This window comes from Aplidium turbinatum, chromosome 11, assembly GCF_918807975.1.
Source record: "Aplidium turbinatum chromosome 11, kaAplTurb1.1, whole genome shotgun sequence".
Taxonomy (NCBI): domain Eukaryota; kingdom Metazoa; phylum Chordata; class Ascidiacea; order Aplousobranchia; family Polyclinidae; genus Aplidium; species Aplidium turbinatum.
Window position 1 is genome coordinate 22,355,452 of NC_137482.1, and position 27,820 is coordinate 22,383,271.

General features: G+C 40.0%; 1 protein-coding gene across 1 annotated transcript; it reads left to right on the top strand.

Moving 5' to 3' along the window:
- The first annotated feature begins 2,641 nt into the window (after window positions 1–2,641).
- Window positions 2,642–22,055, top strand: LOC145779370 (transmembrane 9 superfamily member 3-like). Its single transcript, XM_082590946.1, has 15 exons — window positions 2,642–2,766; window positions 3,875–3,957; window positions 7,633–7,748; window positions 11,665–11,787; window positions 11,994–12,154; window positions 12,724–12,801; window positions 13,907–14,038; window positions 15,036–15,202; window positions 15,656–15,750; window positions 15,943–16,073; window positions 16,721–16,929; window positions 17,403–17,549; window positions 17,839–17,922; window positions 18,467–18,543; window positions 19,079–22,055. The coding sequence occupies exons 1-15, from the start codon at window positions 2,686–2,688 to the stop codon at window positions 19,144–19,146; spliced, it is 1,752 nt and encodes a 583-aa protein (XP_082447072.1). The 5' UTR covers window positions 2,642–2,685; the 3' UTR covers window positions 19,147–22,055.
- The last annotated feature ends 5,765 nt before the right edge of the window (window positions 22,056–27,820 follow it).

The following is a 27,820-nucleotide window of genomic DNA, read 5'->3' on the forward strand; positions in this document are numbered from 1 at the left end:
TTATCCCATTTCTCCAAATTTTTTTTTAAACAATTCAGAACATCATAAAGCATCTTTTAAATGTACCCCAATATTGCAAAACTAATACACTGCCCTCTAGTGGCAAAATACATGAAATATTTCAAAAAGTGGGCCTCAAAATGGCCTCGGCGGTGGAGGTAAACGTCGATGAAAATTTATGAAACTTCATGTTTGTGATCTACTGAGCTAAACACAGTACCACAAATAAGGTAAGCAAAATCCGAGAGGGTCGGGGCGCCTGCAACACCCTACCGTGTGGCTTCTTTCGTCACAATGCTCTGGGCACGAATCGGAAAACTTCTACAATGACGCTACTATTTTCTTCTGTGCAAAGTTTCACTAGGCTTTTTTTGGGGGGTTATTTTTGCAACTTCTACAATGACGCTACTATTTTCTTCTGTGCAAAGTTTCACTAGGTTTTTTTCTTCGGGTTTATTTTTGCATGTCATGTAAGCGAAGGTTAATTTTCCCTGGGCCTTTTCTTTTTTACTGCAGCCCTCGAAATTAGCTTCCATCTACGACGGCAAAAACATTGCCGTCGCCAAATCAGCAAACCTTGGATTGCGGCGGCAATTGCCGTATGCTTTAAAGTTTAAACAAACGAAATTTTAATCGTTTATTCTTCGTGTTTCATACGGCGGTAGCGGAGAGCATCACGCAAGCTATTTTACGCGCTGACAATGCTCTTGTAAACTGTAAAAAGTTTGCAACCTTGTAAATACTGGCTTAATTGTTACGAAAAAGTTATTGTTACATCGAATGCTTATTGTTTACCGGTGTCGTTGCGAATATAAATCATGGTGAAGGATACAGTTAAAAAGTAGAATTTACCTGCTATAGGTTATCAAACAGAGGGAACAGAAGAAAAAAGTTAGTGTGGTATTTTACAAAATTTATAAAGAATTTTATGACGGAAACAAATCGGAATTAGAAAAGCTAAGGGGTCAAGTTAAAAAAGTAGAACAAAATTGGATAAATGGTTCTTCGGCAGTAAAATAATGCTTCCGATCATATGGCATTGCGCGTTCACGAACGGGCAGTTTTGCGTCTTCAAGTATTCCAGTGACGACGCGACAACCTCATCCTCCGATACAGCATCTGATGACTCCGATTTATATATATATGATATCCGACTAGTTCTTTATCAAACAGACTTTGTGTTGCTCGCACGCAATATCCCAATTGTGCCGAAATTATGTTAGGATAAACATAAATTGAGCCAATCTTCTCGCAGGGAACTATTAATTTGTTACCGGTACCTGTTTGAGCAATTAACGTTATTTTATGATGGTTCAACGTCGCTAGATGTCGAAAAACAAACGTAAATTTCTTATTGGGCATTGTTGTTACCCAGGCAGCATAATTCGTTATTTTTGCATTGATTTTGCGTCTGTAGACGTTGAATCGATGTAGAAATGATGGTTTTGCTGTCTGGGTGCGCAATATAACCGCCGGGAAAATTGTAAATCGATTTGTGCTGACTCGAACGTTGAATCAACCCAAAATTAACTTACTTTTCCCCTGAGCTATTTTACGTGAATTAATGTAACAGCGTGCGTATTGCGTTGCTCGCTTTATCGCTACTTTAAGTATTATTACATCCCAACAAATCAAACGATGCGGTCGTGATAGACTACTCTAGTATACTTTTCCCTTCTCGTTTCACATGTTTTGGTACAATTGTTTCGTAATAAACGTTCAGAGCAATTGCCGACGCAATTTCAACTTTTGTCGTTTGGCCTCGGCAAAGTTCTTGCCAAGTAAAAATATGCTATAAAATATAATATTTTCGAAGACTGCGTGAGTGTTCACAGCAACTAAAATAGTCCGAAGTGAAGTCTTGGTGCGATGTTTCTGCTGATTAAACTCCCGCTGCGAGTAAATAACACAGGAAAAAATTTTGAACAAGTTTTGTTCTAATTAAGTGCTCATTTTGCGGCGGCATTTTTATTGCCGTAGCAGAATGGCCATTATGACGTTTACGGCGGCATTTACCACGGCAATTGCCGAGTGCCGCCGCTAATTTCGAGGACTGTTACTGTAATACCAAAACTTGACAAATTTTGCTGCATCTTGCTGTGATAGCCTACTCGTATGATCTAATTTTGTAACGAATCTTGCCTTATCAATACCACTCGGAGATCAAAGCCAGACATTGTGACGTAAGACTTGAAATAAGTTGCGCGTGGTTAGTGTAGTAGTACACCAGTACTCCCATCGATTCTTCGCAAAGAATTCACCTTTATTACGCTGATTCAATGTCATCAATCGTTGAAGCAACGTAAAACTCGAAAGTTTTCTTGCTTGAATGGAAGCTAAGGGATACAGTATTAACATTTTCTAGATGCGCGCACTAGAATGGGTGGGAAATTATATTCTCGCAACAATTGTTCGTGCTATGCAAGCACGTTTGAGCAACTTGTGTTTCTTCTAAAGGCATGTATGGCTGATTTTGAGTGTGCTTTTGCTGGCCGATGTTTATCGGCGAAAAATAGCCGATACAATATATAGGCTACACCTGATATCGGCCGATACATATCGGCTGACCGATATATCGGTCGAGCTCTAGGTACGGTATCATATAATTTTGCCTATACTACAATTGTTTTTGTGATATTGTAGATTTAAATGATGTGGTTGAACTAGTTGGATTTATGAGTAAATATGAGATTCTTACACACTTTTCACTTGATATATCTATGTTGGACTTTGAAATTTTCTACAGCTGATGAAGATAAACATGTGGTAAGTATCAGAAAATAATTTTCAGCCAAATCCTGAACATTATTTGTTCTCTCACACATTGGAGCTGTAGGTTTTGGTTTGACAAGCCTGTGAATAAATCAGTTAAGGAAGGTAGGCCTACTCTTCTTGTCAAGCTTTTGCAGCAAATAATTTTTTTTTTCATGTCTACAAACTATACTATAAAAGAATAATTTTGCAATGTCTGACATATATATTTAATAAGTTTAAGTGTTTATAAATGTATATACAGTCAACCCCGCTTAATCGGCCCACGTTTAATAGGACCACCCGCTTATTCGGACCATTTTGCACTAGTCCCGAATCCAAATCCATTTATCTGTACAATTTTCCCCGCTTAAACAGACCACTACCCCGCTTAAACGGACCACCCTCCGCCCTAAAATAGGCCTTTATGGTTAACGTTTTTTACTTTTTGTACATTTTTCTGCAAGGTGACGCGTCAAGAGTTGAGCTAAGCCATTTTAAAGTGAAGTAGGCTACAGATAAACAAACGCTTGTTGTCACTTCATAAAGTCAATTGTCATCTATCAGAATTGCAGTAATTGTGATGCAGCACCGAGTACTGTACTGTACAGAAGAATGAATCCTTTTAGCGCTTGAATAAAAATGGCAGCAATAACTCGCGTAGATCGAACACTTAAAGAAAAAATAGAGATTCTTTAACAAAATGAAAAACCAGCCTTCGGGAACGTCAGAGAGGAAGTTAGCCGATATTGTTGGCCTACCAAAGTCAACATTAAAAAGGCTACGTGTACAGGAGAGGGAATTGCAAGATCTATGGGCAAAGCATGAGAATAATGGTAGTGCAGCTACAGCTTCGCGTAAACTGAAAAAAATATGATAAAAAAAATATGATAAAAAAAATATGATAAAAAAAATATGATAAAAAAAATAACGAAATTTGTTCTCCCCGTTTAATGGGACCACCCGCTTAATCGGACCAATTTGGCTTGGTCCCGATGTGGTCCGATTAAGCGGGGTTGACTGTATAAGCTTTTGTTGATATGACTAATTGTTTTTTTGATATTTAAAGATGCTTCCTCAATAGAGGGCAATATTTAGTAACATAATATTTCTAAATTTTCAGTACAACGATGGAGAAGAGGTCCTTCTTTGGATGAACACTGTAGGCCCTTATCACAATCGTCAAGAAACATATGAATATTTTAGGTATGGGTCATTCCATGCCAAACGTCCTGAAATTTTGAAACTTCCCAGTTTGACCCTCTCCGAATTTGCTGAAAATCGGACAAAAGGTTGTATAACATGATTGAGCCAAACATTGAAAATTTTAGCTCAAAATCTATTGTACTTTTCAAATTATGACATTTTTAAATTGGGTACCCCCCTGCGCTGATGAGCGCTCGGTCATTTTCGGCCATTTTTAAACAAGCATATATCTGTCATTGCAAATTTAATCTACTTCATTTCTGGCAAAATGAGACACTTGTAGGTATATTACATGAATCCAGTTTCAAAATTATATTGTCTCAAAGCATTTTGAAAATATGGAGGCCCAAAGTGTCCCCATTTTGATGCGAAGACAAATTTTGGACCACATTAAAAAAGCTGTAGCTTCCAGACAAAACATAGCATTGCTCTCAAATTTATCTTGGAGGCTCCCCTCCTACTGGATTACAACTATATTGAATTTGGAAGGAAACACTGCTTTCATTAAAAAGTTATTTCATGTCAAAATATGGACCACCAGCAACTTTTGCTAAAATACGCCATCTTGTGGTGAAAAAATGACCCCGTCAGACACTGTTTTCAAAAAAATTTTTTTTTATTATAAAGAGATTTTCATAAGGAACTCACCTTCTGAGTTTCAACTTTGTTCCGCAACTATTAAGGGGTGAGATGCAGTGATGTTTAACCCCTCTTAATATCCATTTCAAGCAATGAGAAAAACATCAACATTAACTTTTAAGTTAGCCAATTGCACTTGTTATATCAGAAATGACATAAACAACTACAACACATTGTACAAAGAAAGCAAAGAACATTCAACCTAAAATGACTCGTTGCCTTATAAGCTACTGGAATTTGACTTTCCCGTAAATGTAAAACTTGTAAATGTTTTTGTATGTAAATTTTCCTCCATGTTTGGGTCTTCACAACTTTTAATCTAAAGCATTTACAACGCTGAAATTTGGTATTCTGAGTAAGAAGCAGCCCTAGTTTTCATATCTACCATCAAAATTGCCAATTTCAAATTGGTTTTAGAGATAGAACGTTTCAAAAATTGAAATTTTTGCATTTGAAATTTTTTTAGCAATTTTTGATGTCCGCTATCTCCCAAACCAATAGTCACAGAACTACCATTTTGCATATCGTTAATCTATACTAGTTGGTAATTAACCCCCATAAGACTGACACCAAACAAATTTGAAATTATTGAAGTTTGAAGGGTGCAAAGATGAAGCCCAAGCAAAAAAAACTCAAAATGCGTCATCTTGTGGTTAATATTTGACCCTGTGGACAGTCATTTAGAAAGTTGGAAATTTCAGGAAAAAAGCTTCTTTGCCTAAGCTATAGACAGTTAAAGTTTCAAATATGTAACCTAACTTCTTCAACAGTTAATGCAGCTGTGAAATTATGAGCTTGACCATCACATGCAAAAGTCTCGGGAGTGGGAGGTAGGGTGGTTTTGATTTGGCAAAAAATGAAAATTTTGCTGAGGACACCCTTTTAAATGGTGAGATTGTCAGAAAAAATAACTCCTGCAAAAGTTTTGAATTTGAAATTGATTTAGGGATGGCCCTATTGGCCCTCACTCCCTAAAGTTCTGCGCCCTCTCCCAAAATACCATCGGCATATCTCAAAAATCGCTCGACAACCTACCTCAACCCTCAGACAACTTCACCATTTAAAAGGGTGTCCTCAGCAAAATTTTTATTTTTTATCAAATAAGAGCCACCCTACCTCCCACCCCCGAGACTTTTGCATGTGATGGTCAAGCTCATGATTACACAGCTGCATTTACTATTGAAGGAATTAGGTTACATATTTTAAGCTTTAACTGTCTATAGCTTAGGCAAAGAAGATTTTTTCCTGAAAATTTCAACTTTCTGAATGACTGTCCACAGGGTCAAATATTAACCACAAGATGGCGCATTTTGAGTTTTTTTTTGCTTGGGCTTCATCTTTGCACCCTCCAAACTTCAATAATTTCACATGTGTTTGGTGTCCGTCTCATGGGGGTTAATTACCAACTAGCATAGATTAACGATATGCAAAATGGCAGTTCTGTGACTATTGGTTTGGGAGATAGCGGACATCAAAAATTGCTAAAAAAATTTCAAATGCAAAAAATTTCAATTTTTGAAACGTTCTATCTCTAAAACCAATTTGAAATTGGCAATTTTGATGGTAGATATAAAAACTAGGGCTGCTTCTTACTCAGAATACCAAATTTCAGCGTTGTAAATGCTTTAGATTAAAAGTTGTGAAGACCCAAACATGGAGGAAAATTTACATACAAAAACATTTACAAGTTTTACATTTACGGGAAAGTCAAATTCCAGTAGCCTATAAGGCAACGAGTCATTTTAGGTTGAATGTTCTTTGCTTTCTTTGTACAATGTGTTGTAGTTGTTTATGTCATTTACGATACAACAAGTGCAATTGGCTAACTTAAAATTTAATGTTGATGTTTTTCTCATTGCTTGAAATGGATATTAAGAGGGGTTAAACATCACTACATCTCACCCCTTAATAGTTGCGGAACAAAGTTGAAACTCAGAAGGTGAGTTCCTTATGAAAATCTCTTTGTAATGAAAAAAAAAATTTTTTTGAAAACAGTGTCTGACGGGGTCATTTTTTCACCACAAGATGGCGTATTTTAGCAAAATTTGCTGCTGGTCCATATTTTGACATGAAATAACTTTTTAATGAAAGCAGTGTTTCCTTCCAAATTCAATGTAGTTGTAATCCAGTAGGAGGGGAGCCTCCAAAATAAATTTGAGAGCAATGCTATGTTTTGTATGGAAGCTACAGCTTTTTTAATGTGGTCCAAAATTTGTCTTCGCATCAAAATGGGGACACTTTGGGCCTCCATATTTTCAAAATGCTTTGAGACAATATAATTTTGAAACTGGATTCATGTAATATACCTACAAGTGTCTCATTTTGCCAGAAATGAAGTAGATTAAATTTGCAATGACAGATATATGCTTGTTTAAAAATGGCCAAAAATGACCGAGCGCTCATCAGCGCAGGGGGGTACCCAATTTAAAAATGTCATAATTTGAAAAGTACAATAGATTTTGAGCTAAAATTTTCAATTTTTAGCTCAATCATGTTATATAACCTTTTGTCCGATTTTCAGTAAATTTGGAGAGGGTCAAACTGGAAGGTCCAGGACGTTTGGCATGGAATGACTCGTATATTATATATTCTTATTTAATTCTCACTAAAAAGATGTATTTCTCGGCAGTCGAGTATAGCAAGAATTGACAGCGATAGACACGTGTTTTGCTCATGAGGCTGGGCTCATCAGTATCGCACCACTAATTTATGCCACATGGTTCTCAACCACTGTTCCAGTGTTCCACTCGACTGCTGAGAAACACATGTTTTTGGAAAAATTCTTGATGGCTAGTGTGGAGGCTACATCGGCATGGTTAGCGAAACAAAATGCTCGCTGTTTTATAGTGAGTAGTCAGGTAGTGCTGATGCCAGGAAATCACACTTTAACAAGAAAATGTATAATTGTATATTTTATGCATATTGTCACTTTTGCAAATATAATGCAAATGCCAAAGTAATTTTGTTTCATTTTTAGTTATGCTACATTTTCTTCTAAATTAAACTATCCAAGTTTTAAAAGATCCTATTTTCCAGGTTACCATTCTGCAAGGGAGACAAATCAACCAAACTCGATCGCCATCATGAAAATATTGGAGACGCCTTGCAAGGGGTTGAACTTAAATTCAGTGGATTAGACATCAAGTTTAAAGGTTCCTAGAAGGATATAATTTTCACAGCTTTTCTAATCATTTGCTGCATGGGTACATCTCACCTCAAGACTATGTGACACAAAGTTTATTTATTATTGACCACATTCTGCTTTGTAAAGATGTTGTTTGTTGGGTCATTCCAGCCCAACTCAACCAACATTAATAAAAGTTCCATGGGCACCGTCTCAGATTTTGCTCAAAATTGCACCAAATGTACCTCTAAGGGAGCAATGAAAAATCCCCAAGTTTCAGATGAAAATTCCAAGCAGCTTAGATTTTACGGTCGTTTAAACTTTAAGGGCCTCATCCCTTTTTCGTAACAGTGGACCGCCGTGTTCATTTTCAATGGTTTTTGAAGGCACATATCTTCATTTCTGTGCATGCAATATGCCTGAAAATTGGTATTATGGGTATTTCTGGGCTGCTCTTTCAGAATCTGCTGTCATAACTGGACTAGGATGTGTAGATAAAAAGTTACAGGCATCTCAAAACTGGATTTTTGTTGGTCAAAATGTAAATTTTTCACATTTTGACCATCAGCTGTGAGTCCCCCTCTTGGCCAACATCACCAAATTTGTGTAATTTAGGCAATAAGCATTGTGTAGAAGCAATAGAAGCAAAATGTCTTGATACAAACATGAAATAATGGTTTTAAAGGCTACTGAAAATGGTCACCACTTAAAAAATACCCCTCGGCCCCCTTTCCGGGGGGGTACATAACCATGTAGATGGTACCCCAGAGTGATGAAACTTTCACCACTTAAAGATACATGTCTTGGCTATGCCTGATATAAATTAGAAGATCTCAACTCCTTCTTATATTGCTCAGCTATTGAAAAGAAGCAGTTTTCCTGTACTCGGCCTGTACATTTTTAGGGTCATTTCACATCAAAACAGCCAATATGAAGATATCTTGTATATGGTACCTCTCAGATTTTGCTGAAAAGTTGTCATACTATGCTTTAGGCTACCAAACGAAAGAATCCTAAGTTTTAGATCAATTTGAATTTCGGGCGTTACCCTCATTTTTGACTTGGGGGGGGGGGGGGGTAGCGAATAGCAACTTCAGCCATTTTCAGAGCCCTGTAACTTTTATTGTAATTGTAGTAGAAGACTAAAAATTGCTGTGCTAGTTCATCATAAACTATACTACACAATTAAATAGTAGAAAACAACATCTCTTGATGCATAAGTGTTAGGTGGGTCATCAAAATCCTACTTTTTTGCCTTGTTTAAGTGCTTTTTTCAATTTTCAAATGCTTGTACTACCCAAACCAATCAAAATATTTCTCTAAAACCTAATTATTTGTAATATTGGGAAACTTTTCTTCTGCCAACTTGAATTTGAGAGTTGTGGTGCCATTAACAGAAATGTTATGGGGGTTTGAAAACCTTATCAGGCAGAAATGGCCCTTTTTTACCCCTATGTTTAGAGCCCCAAATGACCACATGGGCATTTTATAGTCATACTGAAAGTTATACCAGACAAACACATACATTTATTCTTTCATTTCATGAAATAAAATCTTTGATTATCAAACTCCTTCACTATAAATTTTATGTCTTTAAAATGTAACATTTTGGTAATTTTTGGCAAATAATCTCAAGTACGTAATGTAGGTCAGAGAAAATTCAACAATAATTTATCATGAAGACAGTGAAAATAATTAGGTACTATGCTTACTGATCATAAACATTGGAATGCTGACATTGTTTACCATTAAATTATGATCAAAATAATGCTTTCACCCCTTCTCACCCATGAAAAAGTACCCACCTGCTATCAGTAAACTATGATGTGGAGATAAAATTTAGATAAAAAAGCATCATTTTGAACATATATATATTAATGGTAAACAGTGTCAGCATTCCAATGTTTATAATCAGTAAGCACAGTACCTAATTATTTTTACTGTCCTCATGATAAATTTTTGTTGAATTTTCTCTGACCTACATTACGGACTTGAGATTATTTGCCAAAAATTACCAAAATGTTACATTTTAAAGACATAAAATTTATAGTGAAGGAGTTTGATAACCAAAGATTTTATTTCATGAAATGAAAGAATAAATGTATGTGTTTGTCTGGTATGACTTTCAGCATGACCATAAAATGCCCATGTGGTCATTTGGGGCTCTAAACATAGGGGTAAAAAAGGGCCATTTCTGCCTGATGAGGTTTTCAAACCCCCATAGCATCTCTGTTAATGGCACCACAACTCTCAAATTCAAGTTGGCAGAAGAAAAGTTTCCCAATATTACAAATAATTAGGTTTTAGAGAAATATTTTGATTGGTTTGGGTAGCACAAGCATTTGAAAATTGAAAAAAGCACTTAAACAAGGCAAAAAAGCAGGATTTTGATGACCCACCTAACACTTATGCATCAAGAGATGTTGTTTTCTACTATTTAATTGTGTAGTATAGTTTATAATGAACTAGCACAGCAATTTTTAGTCTTCTACCACAATTACAATAAAAGTTATGGGGCTCTGAAAATGGCTGAAATTGCTATTTGCTACCCCCCCAAGTCAAAAATGAGGGTAGCGCCCGAAATTCAAATTGATCTAAAACTTAGGATTCTTTCGTTTGGTAGCCTAAAGCATAGTATGACAACTTTTCAGCAAAATCTGAGAGGTACCATATACAAGATATCTTCATATTGGCTGTTTTGATATGGAATGACCCTAAAAATGTACAGGCCGAGTACAGGAAAACTGCTTCTTTTCAATAGCTGAGTAATATAAGAAGGAGTTGAGATCTTCTAATTTATATCAGGCATAGCCAAGACATGTATCTTTAAGTAGTGAAAGTTTCATCACTCTGGGGTACCATCTACATGGTTATGTACCCCCCTGGAAAAGGGGCCGAGGGGTTCTTTTTAAGTGGTGAGCATTTTCAGTAGCCTTTAAAACCATTATTTCATGTTTGTATCAAGACATTTTGCTTCTATTGCTTCTACACAATGCTTATTGCCTAAATTACACAAATTTGGTGATGTTGGCCAAGAGGGGGACTCACAGCTGATGGTCAAAATGTGAAAAATTTATATTTTGACCAACAAAAATCCAGTTTTGAGATGCCTGTAACTTTTTATCAACACATCCTAATCCAATTATAACAGCAGATTCTGAAAGAGCAGCCCAGAAATACCCATAATACCAATTTTCAGGCATATTGCATGCATAGAAATGAAGATATGTGCCTTCAAAAACCATTGAAAATGAACACGGCGGTCCACTGTTATGAAAAAGGGATGAGGCCCTTAAAGTTTAAACGACCGTAAAATCTAAGCTGCTTGGAATTTTCATCTGAAACTTGGGGATTTTTCATTGCTCCCATAGGGGTACATTTGGTGCAATTTTGAGCAAAATCTGAGACGGTACCCATGGAAGCACTGGTTGAGTTGGGCTGGAATGACCCTGTTATCAATTGTAAATTTTAGTCACAAAATTTTAACTTTCTTGACCACCATAATATGTGATGCAAAATGACATAAAGTTGAAAAGAAAATGCATGCTAATAAAAACAAAATTAACCTTCCAAGTGGAACGTTGAATCAATGTAAAAATGACCTATTTATAGTTGTGTTACAGTACATTTACCATGCCTTGTGTTGTCGCATAGAAACAGCATTACTATGTGAAGCTGATGATGTTTTGTGTGTAATTTGAGTGTGAGGTTAGAATTAGATGATGAGGAAATTAAATGGAATCTTGTTTGTAGGAAATTTGCTTTATTTATCGGTTTAGTTAAATTAATTATTTATTTAACTGGCTAGCCAAGCCTATTTATTTTAACTTAATTCGATAAAATCCATTCACAAATGTATTATTTGTGGAGATTGCTTACTATTTGAGGTTTGGTTCACAGTGTTTGTCATATTAACTATATAAGTCATTTTTGTTTGTGTTTAGAAAATGTTTTCAGCCAAAAATATTGCGAAATTGACATGGACGAGAAAAAATACGATGACCTGGTCTATGCTGTGAAAAATCACTACTGGTATCAAATGTATATGGATGATCTTCCCATTTGGGGTAAGAAGAAAAACTTAAATCTGGGGCCTAATGAAAATGCCTTGAAATCTGCCCAAATTTAATTTTACTTTATAAAAAAAATTGGAAGTTTAGTGTTATTTAAAATGACTTTTTTAAAATACAATATTGCTTTGAAGGCTGTGACATGCTATATCCAACACCATATTACCTACATACCAGTTTAATGTATATGAAAAATTGTTTAGGAATTGTCGGGGAATATGATGAAAAAACTGAAAGTTATGAAATGTGGACTCACAAGAAATTGGAGATTGGTTTCAACAGCGAACAAATAGTCGAGATAAACCTCACCAGCGACAACAAAGTTAAATTGAAGCCAAACGGGAAAATCAAATTCACGTATGAGGTAAGTACATGCTTAATTTTAAACTATCTTCGTGGTTTACCAACTATTTTATTTTTCCCAAAGTGTGACATTTTTTTATGGCGTTTCACATTAACATAATTGATAGCGCATTTTACATAAATTGCAGTATGGATGTCCCACTTTGTAAACGTAACTACCATTACTACTGATGCATTCCCATCACAGCAGAATTTAAAGAGTGTTCCATTTCCAAGTTTCTAAAACCTTAAATTTATCATTTAGGCTTAGTTGCAAAAGCTTGTGATTTATACTTAACCTGGCAAAGGCATATTCCCTGACTGCAAATAATAATAATAATGTTAGTTTTTATATAGCGCTGTATCCATCGCAGAATGCGTTGCTCTACAGCGCTTTAATCAAGCATTTTAATATAGAAAATATTTTGTCTGGGTTATTGCAGAAAGCTTACTTGTTGTGGTTATGACGTCTTGTTTTGTTTGTGACGTGTTCTGTAGTTTGAGAGAATCAGTTTATTAGGTCAGGTTTGTTTGAAACTGGAAGCCAACGCGCTCACTATTTATATTCAACTCCGATGTATACGGCCGCAGGTTGAGTGGAAGCCTTCTGAGACAATGTTTCGTGACCGGTACGAAAAATATCTTGACCCAAAGTTTTTCCAACATAGGGTAAGTTGGTCTTCTACAAGTGAGAATGTACTGTAATATCATCACAGAACTGTTAGGAAGCAGCAGCATGCCTTTGTGAGCATAATTGAATTTTTGATAATTATGACAAACGAACTATGACAGCAATAAAATGTTTATATAACTTAATATTTACTTGGCTTAGGTAAAATTGTACTCCGATTTTCAACATCTACACTTTGTATATAGCAGCCTTAGCCCTTGTCTACTCTTCAGCAGGGGTCTGCTACTATTCGGCGAGTCCGATTCGGCGAGTGCCCTATTCGGCAATTTTTCGATTTTTTTTTTTTAAATTATCAGGTACCGTAGCCTAATTATCATTGCCGCTTTTACATCGTTTTAACGTCACTTAACGTTCAAATAACCCCCTAACCCTTAACCACCTAACCCTTAACCCCAAACCCTTAACCCCTAACCCTTAACCCCCTAACCCTTAACCCCCTAACCCTTAACCCCCTAACCCTTAACCCCCTAACCCTTCACCCTCTAACCCTTCACCCTCTAACCCTTAACCCCCTAACCCTTAACCCCCTAACCCTTAATCCCCTAACACTTAACCTCCTAACTCTTAACCCCCTAACCCTTAACACCCTAACCCTTAACCCCCTAACCCTTAACCCCCTAACTCAACCCTAACCTCTAACCCCAACCCCTAACTCTAAAACGGCAATGATAATTAGGCTACGGTACCCGATAATTTAAAAAAAAGCGTCAAAAAATCGCCAAATAGGGAACTCGCCGAAAAGAGCTCTCGCCGAATAGGGCACTCGCCGAAACGGGCCATTCCGCTTCAGCAGAGTACTGTGTACCAGTGTACCCGTTTGGTGCCGCAGTGCTCACTGCCATAAACAGTTCCTTGCGCACAGTGACCGGATGCCTGGTAAAATCTGGAGTGGTAAAAGGATAGACCCTTGGCCCCAGAGGCTCACACGACGACGAACAACAGGAAGATCATCTGCAAGTGTTGAATTAAAGTAAAAAGAGAGATTTTGTCGTATCGTATTATGTTAAGTGTGAGAACAATGCACATTTGCATCACAGTAATGCTTTTTCAACAGGATTACTATGAATATTTCGCAATATTTAGATTCACTGGTTTTCGATCTTCAACTCCTTCATGATGGTGATCTTCCTGGTGGGTCTTGTGTCCATGATACTGATGCGGACACTGAGGAAGGATTATGCACGGTACAGCAAGGATGATGATCTTGATGACATTGTAAGACATAGGCAATTTTATATGTAGTTTCTGGAGAGGGTTCAATTTTCGTACCACAGACAGGCAAGGCACAACAACCCAACAGAATTGATCATTATTAGAAAATATTTTACACATATTTACAAATAGTTTTAACAAGACTTTTACATATTACTTTACATATTTACAAATAGTTTTAACAAGTTCAGCTAAAAACGTTCAACTGTTAAAACTGTTTGTAAATATATAAAATATATTTTTATAATGCTCAAGCCTGTTGTTTTGTTGTGCCTTGTCTTTCTATGGTGCACTGCTAAATATTATATATGGAGTGGTACAGACTCAATAACACTGTACATTGTACAAGTGTACAACACGGAAAAAGATTCAAAGCAGCAATGACAGGTTTCTATTCTAGGTATTTCCGGTGCGTTGGGCACGGATGTGAACTTTGTTTTTCCTGTCACCCTTCATTTTTTTTTTTTTTTTGGTTTTTGACTAAACCTAAATTGGCCAAACCCGATTTCGCGATCAAAGCATTATTTTTATGTAGTTTTGCTTTTCAATTTCTGTTTTGTGCCTAAGTAATAGCTGCAGTTCGAGATTCAAAGTATATTTTATTTATTTTTAAACTAACGAGCACATTTGCCAAAGAATTACTGTATAATTTGTAACCTCTGTGAATATAATGTTCTAATAATTGCGTTCATGTAGATGTAGATGTAGACCTAATCTGACGTTGTTTGTTTCACATCTGTCATCTGTGGTGAACTTCTAGAAAATGCAGAAGAATGTTGGGCTCTGCGTTATTATTTTCACTGTCGTAATAAAATTTCTAATGGTTGTTTGCAAGTGAGAATTTGAAAAGATATAGGTCAAAATGTGAAGTATTGGTGTTAGCATTTTGTAATAACTTTCTTGCGCCGCAAATGTATTCTTGACTGCATCTGCGCGTTATGTTGCAATATATTTACCCGCAAATCAACGCAATATTTAAATTTTTCAATACTTGCTACAGGAGAGAGACTTGGGCGATGAATATGGCTGGAAGCAGATACACGGTGACGTATTCAGGCCAGCCGCCCAGCCTCTTCTGTTCTCGGCCCTGGTTGGCGCAGGGGCCCACATTCTTGCCACAGCCCTGGTTGTTGTACTTTCTGTCATGATTGGACATCTGTACACTGAGTATGTATCATCATTACGTTCTCTGTCTTAAGAAACGCTTTAGATGCATTGTTATGTGAAAGATGTCTTATTTGATGTCTTTGTTTTCATTGTAAATAAAAGAATTGCTTGATGTATTGTTGATTTTAGTGCCCCAATTTCCAATCTGGGGCGCAAAGACCCCCCAAGGGTTTTGTGGAAAGTCACAAATGTGCTTGTTTCAGAAAAAGGGAACAAAATTTAAGCATTACATAATGAGAAGTATTATAATTGTGTAACATTTTTTTCTTGTGATTATTCCTGTGGCCACAAAATGTTTATCAATTTTTGTTCCAACGTCATGATGGTCAATTTCGTGATGAATTTAAGCCATTCGTGTGGCAAGAAGAACGTCTTCACAAAGTTATTTTTCACTCACTTCCTTCGTTGATGCTTTGTGATAAAACACTTGTCATAATGGTATTACCTTCGCAGGAGAGGGACAGTTGTGAGCACAGCCGTGTTTGTATTTGCTGCTCTGTCCCCTGTAAATGGATTCATCGGTGGTTCCCTCTTTGCCAGAATGGGAGGTGAGAACAGTATTTGCAAATGACTGATTTGAATTTGTTGTGGTTGCTGAACTTTTGTTAGTGTCTAATCTACTTTTGTTTTTATTTTATGTGACCACTGCTCAATCAGACCAGCTAGGATTCGTCTCAATTTGGTCCTATTAAGCAAAGTTTACTAAAAAGCTTCATTCATCGAATGTGTATTCGCTTCAGGACGCACTTGGATCCGACAGATGGTCATTGGTGCTTCCCTCCTTCCTGGCATCGTCTCAGGCACCGCCTTTTCTGTCAACATCATCTCTATGTCCTACCACTCCTCACGGGCTATTCCTTTTGGCACCATGGTGAGATATGTTGTTCTTTACCAGGTTGTTCGTCGTCGTCGTTGTTCATGTGCACGACGACCAGGTTGTTCATGTGCACTTGAATCCAGCCTTATTTTCAGTCTCCCTTATATGATTTAAAAAAAGGGGCGATTACTTTAAACTCGTATCAACGTAAAGTCAATCGGGGATCCGCGTAAAGCAGATACAAAAGCATCAAAAATTTAAGAAAAATGTGAACATTATAATATAAACGACGACCTTTTAGAGTACATGTTAATTGTATGAGTACATGCGTAAAAGTGAGACAAAGTCGAATTTGAAATTCTTCTGTTGCATTTTTCCAATTTGAAATTCAATGTTGCATTGCATTGAATTTCAAATTGGACTTTGTCTCACTTTTACGCATGTACTCATACAATTAACATGTACTCTAAAAGGTCGTCGTTTATATTATAGTGTTCACATTTTTCTTAAATCCCTTATATGACCCTGAATTTCAATTTTTCTAAAACCTGCTTGTAAACTTTGTTCCACAAAACAAACAAACTTTTGATATTTTTACTCTGCGCGGTGCGCGCGCCGGTGTCGATACTGCGCTGTCCATTATGGACACCCAAGTGACCACAATCTTAAATGAAATAACAACGTTACTTTTCCGCATACAGATCGCCATAGTTTGCATTGTTCTGTTCATAATTCTCCCCCTTAACCTGATCGGAACCATCATGGGGCGCAACATATCCGGGAACGCCTCCCCTCCGTGCCGGGTGAACGCTGTCCCCAGGCCCATCCCAAACAAACGTTGGTTCATGGAACCGGGCGTGATTGCCTGTCTGGGCGGGGTGCTGCCATTTGGATCCATCTTTATAGAAATGTAAGTGGTGTCATTCGTTCCTATTTTGTTAGAACATCAAAGAGTTTATTATCAAGACGTTTACCGGAAATGTGAATATCGCTGTTTGTTTGTCGTATCCAGGCTTACACCCGTTAGTTGAAGATTTCGATTAAATGAACGGAAAGGCAAGGAAGCCAATCTTCGTATCCACCTTCGGACATGTCTAAGTGTCCTGCCAAGACACAGCCGCATGCTTTTGAGCGGTGTCGACTGTCGAACCGGTCCCTTTCGATTACATTTTCAGGGTTCTCACCACTCGGCTATGCAGCTGACATTGCTGAGATAACACGATTGTTACAACAGTTGATAGTTTTACCTAAATTGCTCTTTCATTAGTCAGACAATTTAATTGATTTACAATCAATTCAGTCATAGCAAAGTGGATGTATGCATTTGGTTTCTCACAATCATACTTCACCATTTAACTCGTGATATTTTTGTTTTGAATGCAGGTACTTTATTTTCACGTCGTTCTGGGCTTACAAGATCTACTACGTTTATGGGTTCACGTTACTGGTCTTGGTGATTCTAGCCATCGTAACGATATGCGTCACTATTGTCTGCACCTACTTTTTGCTAAACGCAGAAGATTACCGATGGTGAATACAGATAAGACTTTTTCACCCAATTTGTTGTGTGTTTTGTTGCTTATCACTCTCTATTACACAAGGACAGCCAAAATCACAAGTCTTTCGAAAGTTTAAATTAATTTAACTTTGCTTTATATTTGTTGACATCCAGGCAACTAAATTCGACAGGTCGTTGCTGTCTGGGACTGAGCTGTTACACATAATTACGAGTACCGGTATACTCTTAATAATAGATCATAAACCTACGTTGTAAAGACTAAAAAAATTGAGTGACTAAGATTTCCATATCTCCCACTAGGCAATGGACGAGCTTCTTGGCAGCGGCTTCCACTGCGGTTTATGTCTATTTCTATTCCGTCTATTATTTCTTTTTCAAAACCAAGTGAGTTGCTTATCATTTTTGTAAAAACATAACTTGATGGTTAAGGTGTGTGATAATGATATGCTGCCAGCGGACGACAAAGGAACCTCAGCTTACTTTTCAGCTGTACTCATGTACTTTAGCTAAACTTTGTTTCAAAAGTGGTGTTATTCTAAATCTGGTACCTGTGGGGGGGGGGGCTATCCTTGATTGAAACAGTTGACATTCGCACTTTAAGTCATATTTCTGCAGTAAAATTCAATTGTAGCATGGCAAACTTCACTGCACATACAATCTTCTGCAGACACGAGGCACGAATGTAGAGTGTTTATGACGTTTTATGTTATTACGTCATCAAACAGTGGTGATAAAGTGACTGTGTGGGCAAACCAGCTTGAAAAGTTGCCGTTTTTACCTCTATTTTATGTCTAGCTACTTTGAAACGATGTAAAAATGGCAGCCTTTGCGAACAGTGAAGTGTGTGGTTATTCCGAGAAGCCAATCCCGATCAGGATCATTGGCATTGAAAGCCATTTTTTCTGTAATTTAACTTGTTTCTTCGTAGAATGTACGGGCTGTTCCAAACAACATATTACTTTGGGTACATGGCAATGTTCAGCGGTGCGCTCGGTCTAATGTGCGGTGAGTAGAAACTTTTAAAATCTCTGCACAGTGAAACGTTGCCATACTTCAGCGTGAAAGAAGCGCGCTCTCAAACAAAATTTTTTTTTTGCACAAATGCTTACCATGAATTAATTTGTATTTTTGGAGATAAAGATTTCATCGATTCATTTGGTTTCAATATCTCGCTACTACCTTGGCTCCGTAGTGACTTGGTGGACGTTTTTACATCAGTGGTTCCCCCTTTGCCTAAATCAAATGTACTGCCGTAGATGTAATGCCAGGATTTAGCTTACTTGTTTTGGTCTGGTGAGTGGTGATGTTACAGATTCCCATGCGTGTAAACTTACGGTTATTGGTAATGTTAAGTTCATACCCATACACTTTAGAGTTGCAGCAACGCTCTTACAGTTTCAACTGGTTTACCAGAACGGCTTGACGCTGGAAACTGTTGTGTAATCTTGTCAAAAAGAGCAGTAAACATTTTACTGCATGCAAATGCTGCGCACACTTTTATTGCCTGATTCAGGTTTATAAATTTCCACACGTTTTTCAGGATCACTTGGGTTTCTTGGGACCAGTATTTTTGTGCGCAAGATATACACATACGTCAAGATCGACTGAATCAAGCATCTACTCTTGAGTCTGATACACACAGCAGATGTTAAGCGTGTGCATAAACTTGCACGGTGGCTTTAGCACATTTCTTTAAATTACTATCGTTTCTACATTGTACGGGTGAAAAAGTGTAAATAAGAAAGTTGACGGTATTTGCCGTTGAATTTTGTTATTTTATTTACTTGATTTCTGCGCTTCTATGTTGATGTAAGAATGGCCATCAGGTCCACTTGGTTCTACCGTCCGTTTTGTTTGATCTTGGTAGCAAGCCTGTTTTGACCTATTGGATGTTTCTTTGTTGTTATCGTTAACACTTGGAAGTCATTCGTATGCAATTTTATTTGGACGATGTCCTTGAAAAAAGGTAGTCAGTGACTTGACACTTCTATCGATTTTTAACCACCTTTGTAACCCAGACACGTCTGTAGCACACCCGAGAATTGCAAGATGAAGATGTCGAGTCGAACATAAAAACTTAAGAGAAATTAAGTTTCCTGCCAGAAAATCAGTCTCTTTTTTTCATTGATTTAGTGTCTACAGTTTAAAAAAGGACTGCTTTGCTGGCCTGGATGATGATGTGTGTTTGCAACCACAATAAAGCGTGGACTCACTGTTCTAATTTACCATAACAAGACATCTTCTGGAAAAAGTGTCTTAACTTTCTTGGTGAGACTTAACAATAGAACTTTAGCTATTTCCTGAGTGCCTTTGCTACAAGGGCCTGAGGATGAACAGTTGATACCATTGGCCTCACCCTTTACTGGCACAACTGGACTTTTCACATTTCTTTTAAACATTTTTAGCTTTGACTTCAACCTAAAAACGTAACATCAGTTAAGTCTTGTTGATTCGTTCAACGGTTAGATCACCAGATTTTCGTAAAGTATTTTCAAAGTCTGATTTTACGCCACGTATGACTTGCTTGTCATATTTTCTTTACAGCCAGTACTTGGTGTAACATAAAACTGGTGAAAAGTGGCTCGACTGATTCGCTCTTCATTTCCAACCTGACAATTCCCACCTCCCTATGATGCATTTTTTTGTTTTTCATTGTTTTTACGCTGACGAACGCTCAGTCGATTGTAGCGGTGAACCCTTACACAGATGGTGGATTCTGATTGGCTAGCAACGATGTATGCGAAGCATCGTGCGTGTACAGTATAGAATTATAGCCTAGCGCTTATAATAGAGAATTTGTGAAAGAATTTTCATCGAAAAATGTATCTTACCTTGTTTCAACATTGAAAGCAGCAAAGTCGACAAATAGTATTGTATTGGCAAAGAGAAGCACTTGTTCTCATGCCGATGCATCTTTCCCTTCTAATTTTCATGTTTGTTTGTTTTTTAATTTTAGTGTCAACAAAGTGTAGCGCTTCTCATTCCTTAGTGAAGCATTTACACTTTAATTTAGAACTTGACTGCAAAGCTACCTTCTGCTAATTTCTTAAAGCTTTGCTGTGTGATCGAATGCGATGTTCTGTGAGGCAGTTTCATGGTTTAGCTTAGCGAAAAACTGTCTTTGCCTCGCTAAACCAGGCGTCATTTTTTCTCCTTTGTCGCGCTCACTCGCTTTTTAGTCCTACCAAGTTACGTCTTGTAGTAGAAGGTATAGGTCAAGAAGACGGAAAGGCAAGGAAGCCAATCTTCGTGTCCACCTTCAGGCATGTATTTAAATGTTATACAAAATACACAGCCGTATGCTCTTGAGCGGTGTCGAACCGACGTTCTTTGGTACGTTCCACCAAGACCCTCACCACTCAGATTTGTAGTCGACTATGGTGCCCACTCGCTTACAAGATGCGAATGATCACCGGGGAGCGACAAGCACAACAAGGACACTGCGGCTCAGCCCCTGTGGAGTGGGTAGCCTACACATTACACGGGGTTCCTGGTGCAGTCCGTTGCGTCTTTGTGCCTACATTTCTAAAGTTGTACTAGAAACCTGTTTTACATTCAACCTGTTCGTAAACGCAGATGACAAAAGTATCTTTTAAAAACGTTGCCAGATGTGAAACGGACAGCTTTCCTAGCTTGGCATGCTTTGGTGCTGCGTGTTTCTATGAAGTTAATAATATATTTTAATTTCAGTTAATCGTTGTTGCGTGATGAAGTATAACTTTGTGGAAACTTCTTTATTTGGGAAAGCTCAATTTAAAATGGAATTATTTGTAGACTTTCTTATCCTTGGTGTAAAGTTTGCAATTTAGGTGAAAGGGTCTATGCTATCCCTGGGTCCATGCAGTGCCAGTAAAAAATGTTCCCTTTTCAGAGTTTGCTGACAACTCTGCTTTTCATTTTTTCATTGAAGCTGCTTTGTACATTTTCCTAAAATCATTCTAGATAGGCCTGCTGTAAAATAAAGGAAGAAGTTTTGAAGTGCATGTCTTAGTGTCTATAGAGTCTCTATGCTGTATTTCAAATTTTTGCAAATGCTATAACGATGCAAATGTTACGGTCGTGGCTTGCTTGCCGTATGTAGGCGTACATTTTGCATTGGTTCCGCTTTAACGTGTAAGTTATTTCCTTTCAGAAACAATGTTCGGTTTTTTTTTAGACGATGATTATGGGGAAGATCTGATTACGGCTTAACACATACCGTACTACAAATGGCCCTGCAAAACCACCACCATTTTAACTTGTCCAAGTAGGCTAAACCTTTTTGGGCAACTTTTTGTTCAAAGCTTCGTAGCAGGCCCAATAGAACAGAAGCAAACGCTTTCCAACTCATCAACTTGTAATAATTAAAACGTTTGTTTTATTACAAAGTCGCAGTCGACCAACATGACGAAATTTACTATTTTACTTCATTTTAACCTCTAACAATGTTAAATGAAAATCGTGAATTTTTCTGGTTTGAGAACGTATTTAATCTTCATATCGCCTGGTATTCCAGCTGTTAATAAAATATGATACAGTTTGAACAATCGTTTGGTTGGTTTTGAATCTTTTTCCTCGAACTGACAAAGCCTTGATAGTTTATTCCTGGTAGTTTCGCATACTTGTAGAGGCTCTTGGCGCAGGGCCGGTTACCGAGATTGGCAGAGCGAAGTTTTCCGATTGTTGAAGTGTTGTTGTCGGGGAATTATTCCATTCATTAGGTGCCGCTGAATGGAGAGCAATCCTGAAATGCGTTGCTCAAGCGCACAACCCGAGAGTCGAACCAGCGCCGCGTGATCTTAACCACTGAGCTAACATGATGGCGTGTTGCTTGAGGGTACTCTTACTGTCACTGTGTTGCCATCCAACCATCCTGATTCGCCATCAGAAGAATGGTGGAATAAAAGCAGAGATGTAGCCTTGAGGGGGCGATCAACTCAAAGTTTAATATTGTCTTCCAAAGAAATAATTTGGGTTTATGTGCTAGTTTGTTTTTTGACATAGAAAACAGTATGACGGCCCCCCCTAACCGAAATTTGGTGCATACTACGCCCCTGAGTATAGCCTATGCATTGATGAAATGGTCTGTTTGAGCGGAAAACCATGACTCAACAATTAATCCATTTCAGGGTTTCTCAGCGAAGGCAAGTCGACCCTTGTGTTCTATTAGAAACAACTTAGGTTTGTGGTACCGTCAACCAGAGCTACTTTGAACACTTTTTGCGCTTATTTGCTTATATTTTCACGCGTTTTTAAGTTAGAAAGCTCAGATTTAGCCAAAATTGGGGCTATGTAGAAACGCTCAAGGAGGTGTAAGCAATTTTTAAACAAGTAAAAATTTGGGGCTTTTTCCGCCAAATTTGTGGGTGTTCAAAGTTATGGTTGGTGTATTCTAACTTTAAACACTCACTTATTGTGCATATTTTAGGCCCTAATTGAGCAGTTTGTTCAATCTTATATGTCACGTAGCATTATTTTGAACAAGTTTTGCCATTTAAAAAAGTTTCATGATGAAATAACTGTCAATAACAAGCCCCCTACCCTCCCCACCCCAGCAAAATTTCTCCAGGACGCGTCTCGTAATATTGATGAATATTATAGCCTACTGCCCTGGATCATGAAGCAAAACTGCACGTAACGTAATCATAAAGTAATAATTACTACTTTTCTTGCAAGGTTTAATAAATCACGGGGCAAGTGGTAGGATTTAATCACGTGAAAAAGCAGTTGTATACAGCGATCAATAGCCTACACCAGCCCACTCAATGATAATGTACAAAATGTAAAAAGGGTGAGCTGAAATGACAACAAACACAACAGTTCATGCCATGTGCATGGGAAACATGGCGCAAACGAACAACTTCAATACAGGACAGCAACATATTAGGGCTACTTTGAACATCACTAAATCACAGTGGTGTAGCCAAAAAATGTGCGGGCTACTTTGAACACTGTGAAACCTAAACTAAAAAGGTGATGCTATCTAGAACTTTCGTAATTATAAGCGATATCCTCAACTTAAATTCAGTTATCCTCGACATGCTAATAAAATTGAAACCTTTTTCTAAAAAAACTGGGTCAAAAGCTGGTCACAGCGGTAAACCATCCCAGCCAGCAAGCCCATATGGGCCCCATATACTATTTTAATGGGTTTGTGGGCATGTGGGTTTATGTGGGTTTTTTTGTTTTTGCCATATGCGCCCAATATGGGCTTTCTTGCAGAATGTGTTGCTAAATGACAAGGTGGAATATAAAACTTCCAATCTTCAAATGCGTGATCATATAAATGCATTTTAAGAAATTTAGCCACATAAAATTATTGATCTTACTTTATTTATGGGCAGACCATGGGCTGCCCACATTTTTTATGGGCAGAACATGGGCAGCCCACATTTTTTATGGGCAGATCATGGGCTACCCACATTTTTCATGGGCAGGCCATGGGCTGCCCACATTTTTTATGGGCAGATCATGGGCTGCCCACATTTTTTATGGGCAGCCCATGGCCTGCCCACATTTTTTATGCGCAGACCATGGACTGCCCACATTTTTTATGGGCAGACCATGGGCTACCCACACAGTGATTCAAAGGTTTGTGGGCAACCCATACTAATATGATATACACCTCGATCAGCATTTGTCTAGACTTTGAGATTTTTTAGTTGTCTCAAACGACTTTTGTTGATCTTTTAAACAAACACAAAATGAAATCGAACAAGCAAAATTACTGGAGGCACCTTGCTATGCATTACGCAAAGCTCACTGCTTGCAGTTGGAGCACTTTGGCAAGGTTAGCAGTAGTACTATTTTTTGTGCTTACGTACCACAAATAGGAAAATGTCACATGGAGCTATATACCTACTCGTGCGTTACTCTTCCGACTCGTCGAACAGCAAATCTCTTTCCTCTTCCTCCACTTCCTCGCCTGATAGCCCAACCACGAACGGTTACGGCCCTACTGTCAGTGCGAATCCTTTTCTATATGCACCTCTACGCAAGCCGACCTCCACCGGAGCCGTGGCAGTGGACTCGCTCGGTTTATCCAAGCCGGCTTCGCGCCCATCTTCTCTGCCTCGGACGGCTACCACCGGAGCTGAAGCTGGGGACTCAATCAGCTCTTCCAAGCCGCCCATGCAGACCTCTTCTTCCAAGTCTCTCCAACACTACCAATCTCACTCCTCCTTATCTTTTAATCCTGTTTCCATCTGCCCTATACAATCCTGTACCTCGACGCTGTCTGCCGAAGCCCGACCCTTTACCCCACCTACCCAAACCACCCACAATGAATTCCATTCCACTATCTCTTCCCAAACCTTGACTCGACCCCGAAGCGACACCATGGCATGCAACCAAGCCATGCATGACCCCGGACTCCCACAGACTACCCCAGGGATGTCCATCACACCCAACACTCAACGATCCATCCAAGACCCTGTTGAACCGGTCAGGGAAAGTAAGACGAAGAGCTCCAGGCGGGCTCTTTGCAGTTTAGTGAACCTTACTTTAGCGGGTGGCATAAATTTCGACCAGTTCTGCATTGAATTGGAAGAGTGGACCGCTGGCACTTCGCCGCCCAAGAGGACACGTCCTCGCAAACCACGCTTCAATCGTGGCGCCCGGGCTCGCGCGGCTCGCCGTCGTTCGAACGGGGGTTCTCCTCGGTCGGACGGCGGGGGTTCGCGCGGGAACGGAGCCCGATATCGTAGGGGAGTGGAGTTGCGAGCCGCCTTCTCGCGGGATGCGAAGGGAACGGTCCGTCGGATCGTTGAAGGAAAAAACTGCGACCTTCACTGCGAAATTCCCCCTCAAGAAATTGAGGAGAGATTTCGACGTGACATGGCCGCTCCTAAAGCTGGGAGTTGCTCGCAGATGCCTGAGTGGATGAACGCCCACCGTTACGAGTATGGCAATGTAAACCTCTCCCTCATCGATGACGGTGAAGGTCCCATTACGGCCCGGGAGGTGGAGGCGGTCCTCCAGTCGCTTGATGTCGGTTCCGCCCCTGGTTCTGACGGATTGTCCTACGGTTTCTGGAAGACCCTGGACCCAAGAGGGGGACTCTTGGCCAGCCTTTTCGAGACCTGCCGGATCAACCGTCGTGTACCGGACCAGTGGAGAACCAGCAGGATCACACTCATATGCAAAGACCCTGAGGGTGATCTGCACGACGTCAGCAACTGGCGGCCCATCTCCATCTGCCGAAACATATATAAGATTTACGCCGCCGTATTGGCCCGACGCCTGTAGCGATGGGCGGTGGAGGGGAATGTTATCAGCCGAGAGCAAAAGGGATTCATGCCCACGGAGGGCGTTTACGAGCATGTGTTCATGCTCGACACCATCCTCTCGGATGCACAGTCACGCAAAAGGCCTGTGTCGGTTGCGTTTCTGGACATTCGAAACGCCTTTGGCAGTGTCCGGCACGAATGCATAGCCGAGGTCCTGCGTCATTTCGACGCCCCCACAGACCTTATTGAGTGCATCTCCGACATATACGTCGCTAACACCTGCACCGTCCGCTGTGGCAATGGTGAAACCGACCGTATCCCTGTGGGGCGGGGAGTCCGTCAGGGCTGCCCGTTGTCTGGGCTGCTATTCAATTTGGTCATCGAGGTGCTCCTCAGGGGCGTCCGTGACAAAACGGATTGCGGCTACAACCTTCCTGCTAAAGAAGACGTCAAAGTACGTTGTATGGCATATGCGGACGACATCTGTCTCGTTTCTTCCGATCGCGAGCAGATGATCTCCCTCTTATCTACTACTGATCCCTTCTCTTCCTGGTCCGGGCTACGGTTCAACCCACGCAAGTGTGGCACCTTATCCTATAGGAAGGCGTCGGCGTCTCGTCTGCGGGTCGACCCGGAACCTTTCTCCCTAGCCGGGGAGGAAATCCGAGTCATCCCCAAAGGCGAAACGTACAAATATCTTGGCGCTCGAACCGGTTACGCCTCGGATGCGTCCCTTACCCAACCTTTCATCTCCACCCTGGAGAAACACATTTCCTCTTTAATGAAATCTTTCCTTACTCCAAGCCAGAAACTTCTGGCACTTAATTCTATCATTCTTCCGTCCGCGTCATACCATCTGCGAGTGCGGCGCTTCAGACAGTATGAGCTTCTGAAGCTCGATCGACTGGTATTGCAGTGTTTGAAGGTGGCGTGGCGTCTTCCCAGGTGGGCGTGCAGCGCTTTCTTTTACTGTAAGCCTGCATTGGGGGGCTTTGGTGTGTTGAATCTGTGTCGCGAAAGCGACACGCTTTTGATAGCCCAGGCCTTCAAGATGCTGACGTCTCCTGACGACCGTGTCTCTGCCATCGCTTTCGGGCAGCTTAGGCGTTGTGCCAGTCTGAGGTTCGGCACTCCAGATCCTACCCCGTGCCAGCTAGCCAGTTACTTGAATAAGGACCCCCCACCTGAAGGTGCCCGTTCTCGACCGTGCCCAACAGGCGAAAGCTTGTGGGGCCGCGTCCCGGCGGCTACCCGTCGTCTAAATGTACGTTGGTCCGCACGCCCGGATGGCGGTCTCGAGTTGACCGCGGGGAGCTCCAAAATCACCCCTCCCCTAAGAAAAAAAGTGGTTCCGACCCTCCACCAACACAATGACTTGTGGTGGAGGAGACAGTGGGAATCCAAACCTGACCAAGGCAAGACGGTCAGTGCCCACTGTCTGTCCGGATTTTCGAATTCTTGGACTCGGCGACCGGAGCTCCTGGATCACGCGAACCATGCATTTGCTTATAAAGCCCGCCTAAACCTACTTCCCTTGAAATCAAAACCAAGCCATGGCCACCCATATAAACCTGCCATATGTCGCGCGTGTGGGAAAGCGGAAGAGACTCTCCCTCATATATTGAATCACTGCCCTACCGTGATGCCTGTTGTCACGGAACGACACAATTCGGTATTGTGGGAGATCGTGAAGCATGTACCTGCCGAATGGCAACCCTTGCTTACCATAGATAGTACGGTTCCACAACACGTGGAAGCGGGCGGTGCTGATCTGCGCCCTGACATTGTCCTGCAACGCCCTGACGGTGTCACGGTTGTATGTGACGTCACTTGCCCGTTCGATTACGGCGCGGATTCCCTTCGAAAAGCCGCCGACAGGAAACACGACAAGTACGGCGAGTTATGTGTAAACATATTGGAAGACAGGAAGCGCCCTTGCAGGGACGTCCTGTCACTTCCGTTCGTCGTAGGCTCCCTCGGGAGCTATGCTCCGTTGAGCTCTCGGGCTTTGGCGGCCTTGGGTGTTCCTGCTCGTGGGGTAGCAGAGGTGGCTAGAAAAGTGGCCTCCCTCTCAA